General features: G+C 42.8%; 1 protein-coding gene across 2 annotated transcripts in view; it reads right to left on the bottom strand.

Moving 5' to 3' along the window:
• mdga2a (MAM domain containing glycosylphosphatidylinositol anchor 2a) overlaps nucleotides 1–16361 on the bottom strand; it is a 712576-nt gene that overhangs the window by 435783 nt on the left and 260432 nt on the right. For both annotated transcript variants that reach the window (XM_078406708.1, XM_078406709.1), the window contains exon 5: nucleotides 8286–8418. In XM_078406708.1, coding sequence (XP_078262834.1) covers nucleotides 8286–8418 — 133 coding nt within the window. The remainder of the gene's footprint in view (nucleotides 1–8285; nucleotides 8419–16361) is intronic.

Here is a 16361-nt window from a genome sequence, read left to right as displayed (position 1 = left end):
TACAATTTTACCAAAGTCAATTAACCTATAAACCTTTACGTCTTTGGAGTGTGGGAGGAACCGGAGCATCCGGAGAAAACCCACGCTGGTCATGGGGAGAACGAACAGACTCCGTACAGACGGCACCCTTAGCCGGGATCGAACCTAGGTCTCTACCACGGCACCACCGGCCCATGTATAGCCAGCTTTTTTTCTCTTCACAATGGCTGACCAGCCTGCTGCATAATTCTAACTGTTTCTGTTTTTATTTTCCAAAGACCCTGCTTGCATAATTTTTTCAAAGACAACTGATGGACTGCCAACACAACTGATGGACTGACATATCACAAGGCTTAGTGATCAGATAGGATGCAAAGTTACCCACCAATAAATAAACTTAGGAATATTTCAGTTTACTTTGGAAAAAGGGTATAAACCCATGCACCCATGTTCAGAACGAATTCCATTTCTACTTTCAAAATAACAGTGACCATAAACAACATAACACTCACGGCTCTGACATTCAATTAACTGGGCCATTTGGAAAGAAACAAAGCACAGCTCGAAGAAAAATACATGCTACCACTGCTGGTCAATGACCTTTAACTCTAAAGGTTGCTGGAATTTGCAGACCTCTCAGCTACCAGACTTCTGAAGACAGGATGAATTTGAAGCTTTCATGAGCTGGGTGTGTTTCCACTGCAAATCTGGGATGTCCTCTCATTCTTCCTTGGAGTTTAGTTGAGTTTAAATACAGCATGGAAACAGGCACGTCAGAGTCCACCCCGACCAAGAATCAACCGTTCACAATAGTTCTACATTATCCCACATTCTCATCCACCTCCAACACGTTAGGGGCAATTTTACAGAAGCCAATTAACATTCAAGCCTGCAAGACTTTGGGATGCGGTAGGAAACCAAAGCAGTCAGAGAACACCCATGCAGTCATAGGGAGAACATGCAAACTCCTTCCAGCTGTGATAGCTTTGGAGAGGGTGCAGAGGAGATTCACCAGGATGCTGCCAGGGATGAAGGGCCTCGGCTATAAGGAGAGACTGAGCAGACTGGGGTTGTTTTCCCTGGAGCAGAGAAGGCTGAGAGGGGACATGATCGAGGTGTACAAGATCATGAGGGGCATAGATAAGGTAGATTGCGGGGAACTTCTTCCACTGGTGGAAGGTTCAACAACGAGGGGACATAGATACAGGGTAAGGGGAGGGAGGTTTCGGGGGGATGTGAGAAAGAACTTTTTCACCCAGAGGGTGGTTGGAGTCTGGAACTCACTGCCTGGGGTGGTGGTGGAGGCGGGAACACTCATAACGTTTAAGAGGCATTTGGATGGGCACTTGAAATGCTACAACATTCAGAGCTATGGTCCAAATGCGGGAAAATGGGATTAAAATTAGACTGTGTTTGGTAACGGGCGGCGCGGACACGATGGGCCGAAGGGCCTCTTTCTGTGCTGTAGGACTCTATGACTCTATGACTCTATGACAGCACCCAAGGTCAGGATTGAACCTGGCTCTCTGGTGCTTTGAGGCAGCGGCTCTACGAACTGTGGCACATTGCCGCACTATATCTGTAGGCCTAGTTTCTGTGAATGCTATCCTGATGACGATAGAATGATATAGGCTTGTGCAATGAGCTGTGTGTGAACATACTCAGTTCTTCCCTGCAATCCCGTCTGTGTTCCACCAGGGAGAATAGTGTTTGTTCTATTTGATGCTATTATTCCTGCCCATACTGGTGATTGCCAGGCTTGGGGGGAAAAAGGAAATCATCTGGTTGTATGAAGTTGTGTGAATCACGACAAGTAATTTAACTTCATAATGTGCTTTATTAACCACGAGGCTGTAGACCAAAGACAAAGCCTGTACATCCATCAGAATACTCCGTCTGACTGAACCTCAATAGCAAGCATGTGCTAGATAAGATACTCCAGGAACAGTCTAAACGAATACCCGACATGGATCAGGAATATAGTGACTGATCTACATGCTTCTTCTTTAGCTGATGCCTCATGAAATAAAAGCAAACATGCATACACTAAACTATGGCATAGCTTATAGAAAATGAATAAAATGGCATGCTATACAATAACTACAGCTAAGCAAAGCCACACCAATCAATAACTGACATGAAGAAAATGATCAGTCTTTGTATTTAGGATTAGGTTTGCAGACACGACCCGCACGTGTCCTGGAAAACCCCTCTACGTTTTCCTTCGCAGGTGATTTGACCACAAGCACAGACACAGGCACCTGAACCTGAGGCTGCTCAGAGTTCATTGTTACTTGACCATCACCCATTGTAATGTATTCATGCATATTCATGTGCCATGTTAATGAGTGGGTGTTCCTTATTAGCCTTATGTTCCTTATGAACATAACACCCATGAGAACATTCTCATCTTCTGACCGCATTCCGGTATCCGGGTAATCAGTAGAAACATCAAATGGACTTTGCTGTGTTGGTGCAGGTTCATCTACAGGCAAAAGGTGTTTTCGATTCCTCCTGTAGAACCCTCCTTACGATTGTTCAATGTAAGATCTGGGCTCTTGGCATGTCTCCTTTATTACGCCCATACGATTGTAGCCGTGTGGGGTCTTTAACCGGACAACCTGCCCTTCCACCAAAGGCTGGAGTGGTTGACTTGACTGATCATAGCACGCCTTCAGAGCCAGCCTTTTATCGAGAAGTTGAGCCTGGACCTCTTGAGACTTATACATAAGGTTCCAGCAGTTTCTTTGAGACTGGAAGGGTAGTGCGCGTTTGTCTTGACATCAGTCTTTGCGCTGGAGATCCAAGCGATGCGTCACATGGCACTTTTCGGAGATTAAGGAGATCAAGGAAGACGTCCGAAAGGTCTCTGTAAGATTTTTCCATGACCTGTTTCGCACAGCAGACTGCCCGTTCAGCCAACCCATTCGTCTGGGGTTACTGGTGATGTGCGTAAAGTAAAATTTACTCCGGGCTACTGGTGATGTGAGTAAAGTCCCGCTGTTGAGCAAAGTCTTTGAATCGCCGGCTAGTAAACTGCCCAGCATTGTCTGACAAGAGAGTATGTGGTGCTCCATGGACCGAAACGTGTCTCTTTAGTTTAGTAATAACCGCTGTTGAAGTAGTGGTGCAACGCAGGTCAATCTCAAACCAGCCGGTATATGAGTCTACTAGCACCAGGTACTGTTGACTGTCGCTTTCCCATTCCCACACTGACCATTCTGTCCTGAGCCTCCTCCATTGCCAGACTGAAGCCACACGCAAACTAGAGGAACAGCACCTCATATTCTGCTTGGGTATTTTACAACCCAACAGTATGCACATTGCATTCCCCAATCTTAGGTGACCAACCAACCCCACCCCCTTTTTCTCTTCCCTATTCTCTCCCCTGTGCCCCATCTGGGCCTGCACCTATTTTTCCCCTCCCCACACCTTCCACCTACAGTTCTTCCTCTCGCTTCACCATTCGCAGCTCGCACCTAGTGCCTTTTCATCTTTGCCCTTTGTCCAACCAACACCCTATCAACCTCTCCCTCCCTCCCTCCCTCCCTCCCTCCCCCCCCCCCCCCACTTGAATCCATATATTACTTGCCAGGCTTTGCCCTGCCCCTCCTCTCTTCCAGCTTTCTCCCCCACCCCCCCTCCCAACAATCAGTCTGAATAAATGTCCCGACCCAAAACGTCACCTTTCCATGTTCCCCAGATATCCTGCCTGACTTGTTGACTTCTCCAGCAGTTTGTGCCCTTTTTTTCCCCAGAACAATCAACACTATTTTTAAACCTAGCTCAAAGATCACCAATCAAACCATACATATTTGTATTGCCCATGCTGACTATTTCCAATTAGAAGTGAGAAACATCAATATGTTTGATGCGCAGTTACATTTAGAAACCCCCTATTGTGAAGAACATAATGTCCCAATGTTGCCGTTAATAAAGAATTCACTCTGTTTTGTGTTCAAGCAATAATCCTGCCACACTCCTCAGCACAGAAGCATCAGCTGTAACCTATATTCTTTGCTAACTCATATTGAATAATATCAACAATGCTCATAAAATTGCAGTGCCTTAAAAATAGATATTTACTTCAAGTCCTAGATACATTTATCATACTAACATTATCTATCTAGGTTCAGCAAATGGTCTGTAAGAATAGACAATAGACAATAGACAAAAGGTGCAGGAGTAGGCCATTCAGCCCTTCGAGCCAGCACCGCCATTCAATGCGATCATGGCTGATCACTCTCAATCAGTACCCCGTTCCTGCCTTCTCCCCATACCCCCTCACTCCGCTATCCTTAAGAGCTCTATCCAGCTCTCTCTTGAAAGCATCCAACGAACTGGCCTCCACTGCCTTCTGAGGCAGAGAATTCCACACCTTCACCACCCTCTGACTGAAAAAGTTCTTCCTCATCTCCGTTCTAAATGGCCTACCCCTTATTCTCAAACTGTGGCCCCTTGTTCTGGACTCCCCCAACATTGGGAACATGTTATCTGCCTCTAATGTGTCCAATCCCCTAATTATCTTATATGTTTCAATAAGATCCCCCCTCATCCTTCTAAATTCCAGTGTATACAAGCCCAATCGCTCCAGCCTTTCAACATACGACAGTCCCGCCATTCCGGGAATTAACCTAGTGAACCTACGCTGCACGCCCTCCATAGCAAGAATATCCTTCCTCAAATTTGGAGACCAAAACTGCACACAGTACTCCAGGTGCGGTCTCACCAGGGCCCGGTACAACTGTAGAAGGACCTCTTTGCTCCTATACTCAACTCCTCTTGTTACGAAGGCCAACATTCCATTGGCTTTCTTCACTGCCTGCTGAACCTGCATGCTTCCTTTCATTGACTGATGCACTAGGACACCCAGATCTCGTTGAACTCCCCCTCCTCCTAACTTGACACCATTCAGATAATAATCTGCCTTTCTATTCTTACTTCCAAAGTGAATAACCTCACACTTACCTACATTAAACTGCATCTGCCATGTATCCGCCCACTCACACAACCTGTCCAAGTCACCCTGCAGCCTTATTGCATCTTCCTCACAATTCACACTACCCCCCAACTTAGTATCATCTGCAAATTTGCTAATGGTACTTTTAATCCCTTCGTCTAAGTCATTAATGTATATCGTAAATAGCTGGGGTCCCAGCACCGAACCTTGCGGTACCCCACTGGTCACTGCCTGCCATTCCGAAAGGGACCCATTTATCCCCACTCTTTGCTTTCTGTCTGTCAACCAATTTTCTATCCATGTCAGTACCCTACCCCCAATACCATGTGCCCTAATTTTGCCCACTAATCTCCTATGTGGGACCTTGTCGAAGGCTTTCTGAAAGTCGAGGTACACCACATCCACTGACTCTCCCTTGTCAATTTTCCTAGTTACATCCTCAAAAAATTCCAGTAGATTTGTCAAGCATGATTTCCCCTTCGTAAATCCATGCTGACTCGGAATGATCCCGTTACTGCTATCCAAATGCTCAGCAATTTCGTCTTTTATAATTGACTCCAGCATCTTCCCCACCACTGATGTCAGACTAACTGGTCTATAATTACCCGTTTTCTCTCTCCCTCCTTTCTTAAAAAGTGGGATAACATTTGCTATCCTCCAATCCACAGGAACTGATCCTGAATCTATAGAACATTGAAAAATGATCTCCAATGCTTCCACTATTTCTAGAGCCACCTCCTTAAGTACTCTGGGATGCAGACCATCAGGCCCTGGGGATTTATCAGCCTTCAGTCCCATCAGTCTACCCAAAACCATTTCCTGCCTAATGTGGATTTCCTTCAGTTCCTCCATCACCCTAGGTTCTCCGGCCCCTAGAACATTTGGGAGATTGTGTGTATCTTCCTCAGTGAAGACAGATCCAAAGTAACGGTTTAACTCGTCTGCCATTTCTTTGTTCCCCATAATAAATTCCCCTGCTTCTGTCTTCAAGGGACCCACATTTGCCTTGACTATTTTTTTCCTCTTCACGTACCTAAAAAAACTTTTGCTATCCTCCTTTATATTATTGGCTAGTTTACCCTCGTACCTCATCTTTTCTCCCCGTATTGCCTTTTTGATGCATGAAGGAGTTTAAGGTAATAATCAATGATATACATTAGAGGTATAAAGTCAATTATACACACAAGCCTATCAGTTGCAGTGAATAACTTAAACTAGTGCTGTCAGCTTCAAGAAGGTTATATGCACCAGAACTGGAAAACATATGGCAATAATACACATTGAGCCCATTGATTTGAGTTGAGGTTGTATGGTGGATCTTAATGTCAACAGACATTGACTGCATCACCATAGCGCTCTTGGGTCACAGATAAACGTGGTGTTGTGATGGCAGGAACAACTGCCTTAGTACAGTGTGGGTTCTTTGCAAATTGTGCTAAATGTGGCAGAGAAACTATACAAAATCTCACCATTAAAGCAAAACAATACTTTCACCAAACAGTGCCAAGCAGATGTTTCAGCAGTAAGATTGTGCAATGCTAGAATCTTGTCCACCAGCTGCAGCTGAGACAGCATATCCTTATATCATGCAATGCACTTAAATCACCCCATTGTCTACCTACAAGAATTAATCTGGTCCTGCAGTTAATAAATTTACAGCACGTAAATTCGGCAGTTGGCAGTCTCGTGCATCATGTTTTCCAGTTAGACAGATTTCTCCAAAATTGTAATGTAAATCAACATATGCGGCAGGATTTATGCTCATTGGCCTGCACTCATTTCCAGTCTATCTTCTATTACAGGTAGAGAAATACAGCATGGAAACAGTCCCTTCGGCCCACCATGTCCGCGCCGACCAGCGATAACTAGCACTGTCTCCCACGCTGGGGACAATTTGCAATTTTACTAAAGTTAATTAACCTCCAGCCCTGTATGTCTTTGGAGCGTGGGAGGAAACCAGAGCACCCAGAGAAAACCTACACGGTCATAGGGAAAATGTCCAAACTTCATACGATCTGATACACCACTGTGCTGCATTTAATTCTCCCTAAGGCCACGTAGGTTTTCATTTATGAACTCAGTGTCAGATTCTGCCTGGTAATACTGTTGTTAAGTATGCTGGAATCTACCAATTTTTACAAACCAATGGTATAAATATTGAATTTCCCAATGTTGTTGTTCTCCTACAGCCACCCACTTGTCCACTTGGGTTTCTTCCCCTTTGTTCACCTACCCCCCTGGTTCCATCTGGACCACCTCCCTGCCCATCTGGTTCTCCCTGCCACCTAACAGCCTCTGCCCCACACCTCCCTCGTACTGCTATATACTGGCAATCCTTCCACTTCCCTCAGTCCAGAAAGGTTAACTTGCACCTTTTGCTTCCACAGATGCTGCTTGACCTGTTTAGTTCTTCCAAGGATCTGACCTTTTGTTCTAGATTCCAGCAGTTGTGGATTCTTTAGTCAGCGTTAAAAGGAAAGTTGTGTGTTTTGTGCAGTGGGTAGATATAATTGAAGCATTGGTTTGACACTCAGCCTGAAAGGCATACTGTGAACAAATAATGGACCATCCTATTCCCAAACATTTAAATAGATAATTTCTTCCTCCCAGGAGCCCATCACTCTGTGTTTGTGCAGACCTGCACACTGGGAACTTGCAGAGCACTTTCAGGAGTAAAATCAATTAAAAAAAAACCTTGGTTGATGCAGAGTAAATGTCAAGAGAACAAAGTCTGCAGCTGAAGATAGAAACAAAGTGCTGGAGTAACTCAACGGGCCAGGCAGCATCTCTGGAGAAAAAGGATGGGTGATGTTTCAGGTCGGAAACCTTCTTCAGAACAAAGTCTAAAACTGAAGATGGACACAAAATGCTGGAGTAACTCAGCGGGACAGGCAGCATCTCTGAAGAGAAGGAATGGGTGACGTTTCGAGTTGAGACCCTTCTGCAGACTGTGACGTTAGGGGGGCAGGGAGATACATAGATAATGAAATGTGAAGGTGTGAAACCAGGGAAAAGGGAATGAGGATCAAGGAAAATGTAGAATAGATCATTGTTAGCTGGGAGTTGGTAACAACAAGGCTAATAGAGATAAAATGAAGTCGGAGACAGGAAGATTGGTCGGAGAACGGGGATGGGGAGGGGTGGAAAGAGGAGGAAAGCAAGGTTATTTGAAGTTAGAGAAGTCAATGTTCATACCGCTGGGGTATAAGCTTCCCAAGCGAAGGACTGCCTGTCCCGCTGAGTTACTCCAGCATTTTGTGTCTATCTTTGGTTTAAACCAGCATCTGCAGTTCCTTCATAAACAGGCATTATTTATTTGTCCACACAGGTTTACGACTCGACTTACCTGTTGCGTTGCTGAGCTTGAATGAGACCATTTTGTCGGGGATGTTACAAACGTTTCTGACTGACGCAATGCAACTATAATTTGCATAATCCTTGGGCCGAAGATTCTTCAATTTCAGGATCTTTATTTCCCCCTGTTTAGAAAATAGTCATTGATTTTAAAATATGTTGGTGTACAACAGGAGGAACAAATTAGGTCAAAAACACAACGGAAATCGGTGAGATTAAAGTGCAATTATCAACGCTGTTGGCTGAGGTGTTGAGACACAGCGGGATGAAGCAACATTAAATATACATGAAAATGTTCACAAGCTATCAAACGGGTATCACGTCAAAGTCATTGAAGAAGCTAAGTGTGGAGAATAATGTAAAGCCTTTACAGTGTGAAAGCACATAAAAACTCTTCAACTAATCACATTTCACAATTCTGAGGAGATGTGTCCCTTAGTTTAAGTTGTGGATTAATGTATAAAAATCAAACTTCAATATGTTTTGTGTCTGAGCATCCAATTAGGTGACTCACAAAAAATAACAGAATAGGCAAAAAGAAGTTAACTAATAATTGACAGCCAATATATTTTGGTAAATATAGAACAGACCACTGCACACCAACTGATGTCAATAATTACACATCCTGCACCAAGCAAATGTCTAGGAAGTATCTGCAGATGCTGGTTCACCACCTGCGGCGCTGGCTGCCTTCGGATGCTGCGGGAGCGGCTGCGACTCGTCTCCGGAGGCTTCGGCGCGGGCCGCGTGGACGTCGGAACCCCGCAGGCCCCTGGATGGGGGCCGACATTGGGAGCTCCGGCAGCGGCAGCGCCAGCGGCAGCGTCTTCGCCTGCCCCGAATCGCGGGGCTTGGGTCGGCCCGCTGCAGACCATTCACCGTCCGGCGCGGCGCTTCAATGTTGGGAGCCCCGACCGCCCCGACGTGGCATCTCCAACAGCCTGACCGCGGGAGAAGACGGCAGGGGAAGAGAAAAAGACATTCTGGCCTTCCATCACAGTGAGGAGGGACTGGAGGAGACTCACTGTGAGGGATGTTTCTTTTGTTTGGTGTTAGTTTATGATTGTATGTGTTATTGCATTTTTATTGCTTATTCTTATTGGTCTTATTGTTGAACTGCGGGTAATTTTTCATTTCACTACACATTTATGTGTATGTGACAAATAAACGACTATTGACTATTGGTTTACACCGAAGGTTGACTCAGCTGGACAGGCAGCATTTCTGGACAGCGTACATGTGACATGCCCAGGCCAATTTTCCCAATCAACTCAAGAATGATTGCTATTGGTCTAAAGTATGTAGAATGTTTTTTTTTAATGTGTAAGTTGTAAGTAAATCAACATACACATGGGTCCATATTTTAATGTATGAAATTATTACACTTGAATTTGATCATATTTGAGATCAGTGGCACATGATTCAAATCAATTGGGCTGTCTGGTGGAAGTGAGCTATCAAGCATCCACAGAGCCCTAGTTTTGTTTGAAACTAAGCTGATGTTACTTTCTGGTGAACTTCACATGTTGGTGTTACTTTGAACAATATTTTCTGCGTAAACTGTTGAACCCAATACCTTGCCCTCTGGACCCTCTAATTGAGCGTCTGCAGTTTTGAATTAAAAGATATTGGTTTCCCTTAATATTGCAACTGTGAACAAAAAGGTTATGACAAAGGTTGCCTAATCTAGGACGCTAATTTACTTCGTATTCAGTCCGCTCCTTTAATCATCCCATTAATGCTCAGCTGTTTGTACATTCTAACCATCCATGTCCCCATTGTAATTGTCTAATTGGATGGCCAGCGCCTATTTTTTAGTTGTCTCTCTTGAAATTCTATATCCTCCGGAATGGGAACAACAGACAGAAGTATGACTAAATGACTAAATGGCCAGAAGGGCCAGGTAGTGAAATATCTGATCTTCCTTCCTTCCTGCTCGAATATATCACCCTATGATCACAATAGCAATTGTAGCACCATTATGATCATCTTTCGATCTTCGTGATTCAAGTTTGAATACTGTCTATATCAGCTTGGGGCTAAATTATGCCACATCCAATAAAGCATTTCACCGTCTCACTTTAAACCATAATTTGCAAAATATTTCTGAATCACAATGACAATCTCTCAAGTGCAGCCTACATAAGAATTCAAGGTGTTTTTTTTTTTTCTATGGGTGAATGTTTTAAATTCTATATGCAATCTTTATTCCAAAATCGCAATATTATTGTGGCAAAGATACAGGTTTTCTAGATATACCAAAATTGAAAACCTTTGCAATATTCCATTTAACAGCATACATTGTGAAAAATGAAAATAATGCTGATAAAGCTAATCCGGTGTATGGTTCAAGGCAATAGATTTTAGGTTACTGAGTATTTTGAACATTAAAGGAATCACATATATTTGTCTCAGTTAAACTGAAGTTCAAGATCAGCTGATGACTGGGATTTCATATTGTTTCCTGTACAAAAGTACTGGAAACACTCAGCAGATCAGGACACCTTCAAGAGTGAAAGTTAGTGTTAATGCTTCAGGTTGATGACTATATGACAGTTCTGATACAGAGTCATTGGCTTGAACCATTAATCCTATATATTTCTCTCCGCCAAGACTGTTTGATCTTCAGCAAGTTATTTATTTTCATTTTAGTACATGAGGAATCTGCAATATTTTATACTTAACCCTGTCAAGCAACTCCTTTCCCCATATTTATGATTAATCTGACAAATCCAGAACCATAAATGAGGATTGAACTTTGCTGTGATATTTCTCAGCTCGTTTATCTGTGGTTTGAAAGTGGGGAATACTTAAACTGAGGATGATTTGTGAGTAAGCTACGGTTTGGATTGTATAATGTTTTGGGATCTACCCAGATTCAAGAAGTGAATAGAGTCATAGAGCCAAAAACTCATAGTGTGTGGAAACAGGCCCTTTGGCCCGACTTGCCCACACCAACCTATATGTCCCATCTACACTAGTCCCATCTGCCTACATTTGGCCCATATTCCTCTAAAACTGTCCTATCCATTTACCTGTCCAAATGTTTCTTAAATGTTGTGATAATACCTGCCTCCTCCGGCAACTTGTTCCATACATCCACCACCCTTGGTGTGAAAAGGTTACCCCTCAGGTTCCTATTATATCTTCCCCCACCCCCACCTTAAACCTATGTCCTCTGGTTCTCGATTCCCCTACTCTGGGCAAGAAACTGTCCGTCTACCCAATTGAGTCCTCTCATGACTTTGTACACCTCAATAAGATCAGCCCTCATCCTTTTGCACTCCAAGGAATTAAGGTCCTAGCCTGCTCAGCCTCTCCCTGTGGCTCAGGCACTAGAGTCCTGGCAACATCCTCGTAAATCTTGGCTGCACCCTTTCCAACTTGACATCATCTTTCCTGTAATGTGGCGCCCAGAACTGAACATAATAATCATTTCAATTGTGAGACTTGTATGGTGTAGATGAGACATTAATAGAAATTATAAGGACAGAAATCTGGTGAGGAGAAGCTTCAAGGGTCATCCTCTGGGAACAATCAAATTCCACCATCCCCTGAGTAAAGACGTGTAGAGGAGCAACCTGGGGTAACATGACCCTCTATGTTACAATCTTTCAAGCACCTCTGGCCCCTTTAAGGTTTGAAAGATGCATTAATTGTACTTTTGTTCTAGTAGGTTTTACCAATTGAACAAGTAGGTCACCTAAATTACCTTGAGATCCATCTGATTGACATGTTAATGAAACATTCTGTATTAAAATAATACAGGAGCAGCAATAAAACAACAAAATGCAACACAACAAGGTTTCTCCATTATCTCTGATGTAACGATAACCTCTAAAGTGATTTTATATGAAAGGAGCGGGAGTAGAAGCACAAAACGTTAGAACAGATAATCAGGCCAGAGAGTCATAGAGCATTGAAACAGACCCTCCAGCCCTTCAGCCCAAGTTGTCCATGCCAGCCAAATTGCCCCATCTAAGCTAGTTTAATTTTCATGCATTTAGCCGATATTCTTTTAAATCTTTGCTATTCGTGTACCCGTCCAATTGTCTTTTAAATGTTATTGTACCAGACTACGTACGCTGGCAGCTCGTTCCGTATATCCACCATCCTCCGAGTGAAAATGTTCCCCGTCAGATTCCTGATTAGATCTTTCGCCTCTCACCTTAAACCTATGTTCTCTGGTTCTTGATTCCCCCACCCTGGGTAAAAGACTATGCATTCACCCTATGATTTTATACACCACAATAAGATCTCAGCCTCTTGCGCTCCAAGGAAGAACGTCCTGGCTTGCCATATCTCTCCCCATAGCTCAGGCCTTTGAGCTCAGATCATAATACCATTGGGGAAATGCTGGAATCCATTACTGAGGAAATAATAGTGGGACATTCAGTGAACCGTACCAAATGGATTGAACATAGTTTTATGAATGGAAACATCATCACCTGCAGATTCCCTCCAGCAGCCCAATCCCATGAATTGCACAATCACTTTAAAACAGATCACCATTCTTTCTTTGTCGTGAGATCAAAGTTCTGGTATTCCCTCAAAAAAACAGCATTTCACCAGAGGAAATGCAGCAGTTCATGAAGGCAGCTCACCTCATCTTCTCAGGAATGTGTAGAGACGGAGAGTAAGTGTTGGCTTAGTTATCAACACCCACATCTCTTATAAATATATATTGAACATGTAACCAGCAGGTGAATAGTAAGGTATTGTATTTGGATTTCTAAAATGGATTTAATAAAATGCTGCATAAAAGTTATTGCACAAGGTAAGAGCACATAGTATTGGATATAATGCAACAGCATGAATTTAGAAAATGAAACAGAGTAAGGATAAGTGGGTCGTTCTCACATTGGCAATCTTCATTTATTTATAATCAATATTAATGCTTTGGATGAAGGGACCTTGTGTGTTCCAGCCAAGTTGCTGAGGGAACAGAGTCTGTAAAAGGATTTAGAAATATGAGGTAGGCCATTGAGGACTGAGATAATGATAGCGGAGTTGTGGAGAAGGCAGGAATGGGGTACTGATTGTGAATGATCAGCCATGATCACATTGAATGGCGGTGCTGGCTCGAAGGGCCGAATGGCCTACTCCTGCTCCTATTGTCTATTGTCTATTGTCAATTGAGATGAGGAAAAGCTTTTTCAGCCAGAGAGTTGTGAATCTGTGGAATTCTTTGGAGGGCAGTGGAGGCCAATCCACTGGATATATTCAAGAGAGTTAGATATAGCACTTATGGCCAATGGAATCAAGGGATATGGGGAGAAAGCAGGAACAAGGTACTGATTCTGGATGATCAGCCATGATCATATTAAATGGGGGTGTTGGCTCGAAGGACTGAATGGCCTACTTCTGCACCTATTTTCTATGTTTCTATGTAGATAGTTTTAGTTTTAGAGATACAGTGCGGATACAGGCCCATCGGCCCACCGAGTCCGCGCCGACCAGCGATCCCCGTCCACATTATCTCTATCCTACACGTAGGAACAATTTGCAAATATACCAAGCCAATTAACCTACAAACCTGTAGGTCTTTGGTGTGTGGGAGGAAATCGAAGATCTCGGAGAAAAGCAATGGAGGTCACAGGGAGAATGAACAAACTCCATATAGATAGCACCCGTAGTCGGGATTGAACCCATTTCTCCGGTGCTGCAAGCGTTGTAAGGCAGCGACTCTGCCGCTGGACCACCGGGTTGAGTAAATGAGCAAAGATTTGGTAGATTTTGTGTCAAGTAGGGAACCATAAGATAATTAATTTTATTGAAAGAATAGAAAACCAAATATAGCTGAAATGAAGAATGACTACAGAAATTTGTAGTATGGAGGGGCTAGATATACGATACTCAAATATCAAGTGCAGTAAGTTAGTAGGCAAAAGCAATATTGGTCTATTTTGTGAAAATGGATGGTATAAAGGAAAGTCTTTCTACAATTATAAAGGGCATTGGCCCGCTGCATACAGTTTCACTCTCTTTATTTAAGGAAGAATTTACTTGCATCTGAAAGCAGTTAAAAAAAACTTCACTCATTGATTCCTAGGTTGAACAGGTTGCCTTAGGTGGAAATGTTGAGCAAGTTAGGTCTAAATAGTAAACATGATAGGTAATTAGTTTAGAGATGCAGCGCGGAAACAGGCCCTTCGGCCCACCGAGTTAGCGCCGATCAGCGATTCTCACACACTAACACTATCCTACACACTAGGGACAATGTGTACAGTTACACCAAGCCAATTAACCTACAAACCTGCTTGTCTTTGGAGTGTGGGAGGAAACCGGGGATCCCGGAGAAAACCCACGTGGGTTACAAGGAGAGCGTACAAACTCCGTACAGACAAGCACCCATAGTCAGGATTGAACCCGGGTCTCTGGCGCTGTAAGGCAGCAACTCTCCCGCTGCCCCACTGTGCCGCCCGTAAGATAATCTCATTAAAATGTATGGTTCTGAGTAAGATTGACAGGATGGATGTCGAGAGAATGTATCCGCTCTCAGGGCTAATGGGGTATCGGGAACAAGGAGACAAAATAAAGAGTTTCAGAATACGTGGGATGGGAGAGTTACACAATTAAAACAGAGATGCGAAGAACATCTTGTCTTGGGGTTTTGAATCTTTACAATTCTCTAATTCACAGAGTCCTGAAGGAGAGTCAATGATTATATTCAAGGATAAAGTGCATGTATTTTTGGACTACTGAGGAATAAACGATTATGGGCCATAGGCAGGAAAATGAGACTGAAGAAAAGATCAGGAAAAAAATGATGTTATTGAATCGTGGAGCAAGCACAAATATCTATGTGGCTTCCTACTGCTTCTTTTCGTTAAGTTATTATCCCAAATCTAAAAAAGCTCTGCCTCATAGGAGATCACAGTCTGATATCAATTAACTCACTGTAGAAACAGTGAAAGATTAATGATTAGGATTAGGGAGTTGGGGTTGGGTTAATTTGCAAAATACCAATCTACTGTGCTTTAACCAATTCAGTGGGGAACCAATGGGGAACAAAAATCCGGTGTAAAATTAAACCTTTTAATTTCTGCTGTATCCACAGCTCCCAATCACTTGACAGCTGTACTAAAACTGTGATGTTGCGAGGCAATCTAAACAATGGGGAAATGTTCCAAAATCAATTAAAAAACGTTTAATTGGAGTGTTAGAATATCTCTTTCTCAGCACTATCCATTACGGAATCAATTTTAAGAACAATAATGAAATGTAATATTAATTTTAAAGATGGGCCTGGAAAGATTTGCAAACTAGTGCTTGATTGACAGATTAATAAAGTATATTGTCTGTAGCCTGGTCAAGTGGTTGCAGGTAATTTTTCAACTCAAATATTGAATTCATAATACTAACAATTTGGCATTTTTTAATGTTAATTTGACTATCAAAACAAAAGATGTAATTGTATGTTAATCCAATTTGTCATATTATTTATTCTTCTGTAAGCACAACTTCACAGTCTGAACTGCAAATTAAATTTGGTCGACAAAGTGACTTCTGGATGCAGATGTTTTTTTTCTACATTGAAGTGGAAAGCTGACAGCTGGAGCAGGTTTAAGGAAACTGCAATTCTGGGTGTAGCAGAGTGTTGCAATTTTTAACTAAATTATAGTGGTGGGACCTTCCTTTGACTCAAAGAAATCTAAAATCTAGATGAGTAACCGATGCTATGAAAGCCATAATAATAGGTTTACAGTCCATACCCTCACAATTCATTCTCCACAATCAAGACCATATTACAACACATAATTTATCACACAACAATAAGCCACTCATCAGTCCCATTCTTATCAAATGGACAAGCTGCTTAATAAAGGGAATCCAGTAGCTAGTTGAACACTGCCGAGAAAAATATAAATACGCACTGAATAGCCTTATCTATCCTTCCATGTTCACCTGCTACTGGCTACAAATATAATCTTATCTACTTCCCAATGCATAACGAGATGGCCATATCGCAGGTCAAAAAGGATGCTTTATTGATTGATCACTGTTATTGGGAAGCAAATCTCCATTGTTAACAACACAGTTTGGCTTCTATTGATAGAGCAGAAGG

This window comes from Rhinoraja longicauda, chromosome 10, assembly GCF_053455715.1.
Source record: "Rhinoraja longicauda isolate Sanriku21f chromosome 10, sRhiLon1.1, whole genome shotgun sequence".
NCBI classification, from domain to species: Eukaryota; Metazoa; Chordata; class Chondrichthyes; order Rajiformes; family Arhynchobatidae; genus Rhinoraja; species Rhinoraja longicauda.
The sequence above is the reverse complement of the archived record's forward strand: the minus strand, read 5'-3'. Positions and strand labels throughout refer to the sequence as shown.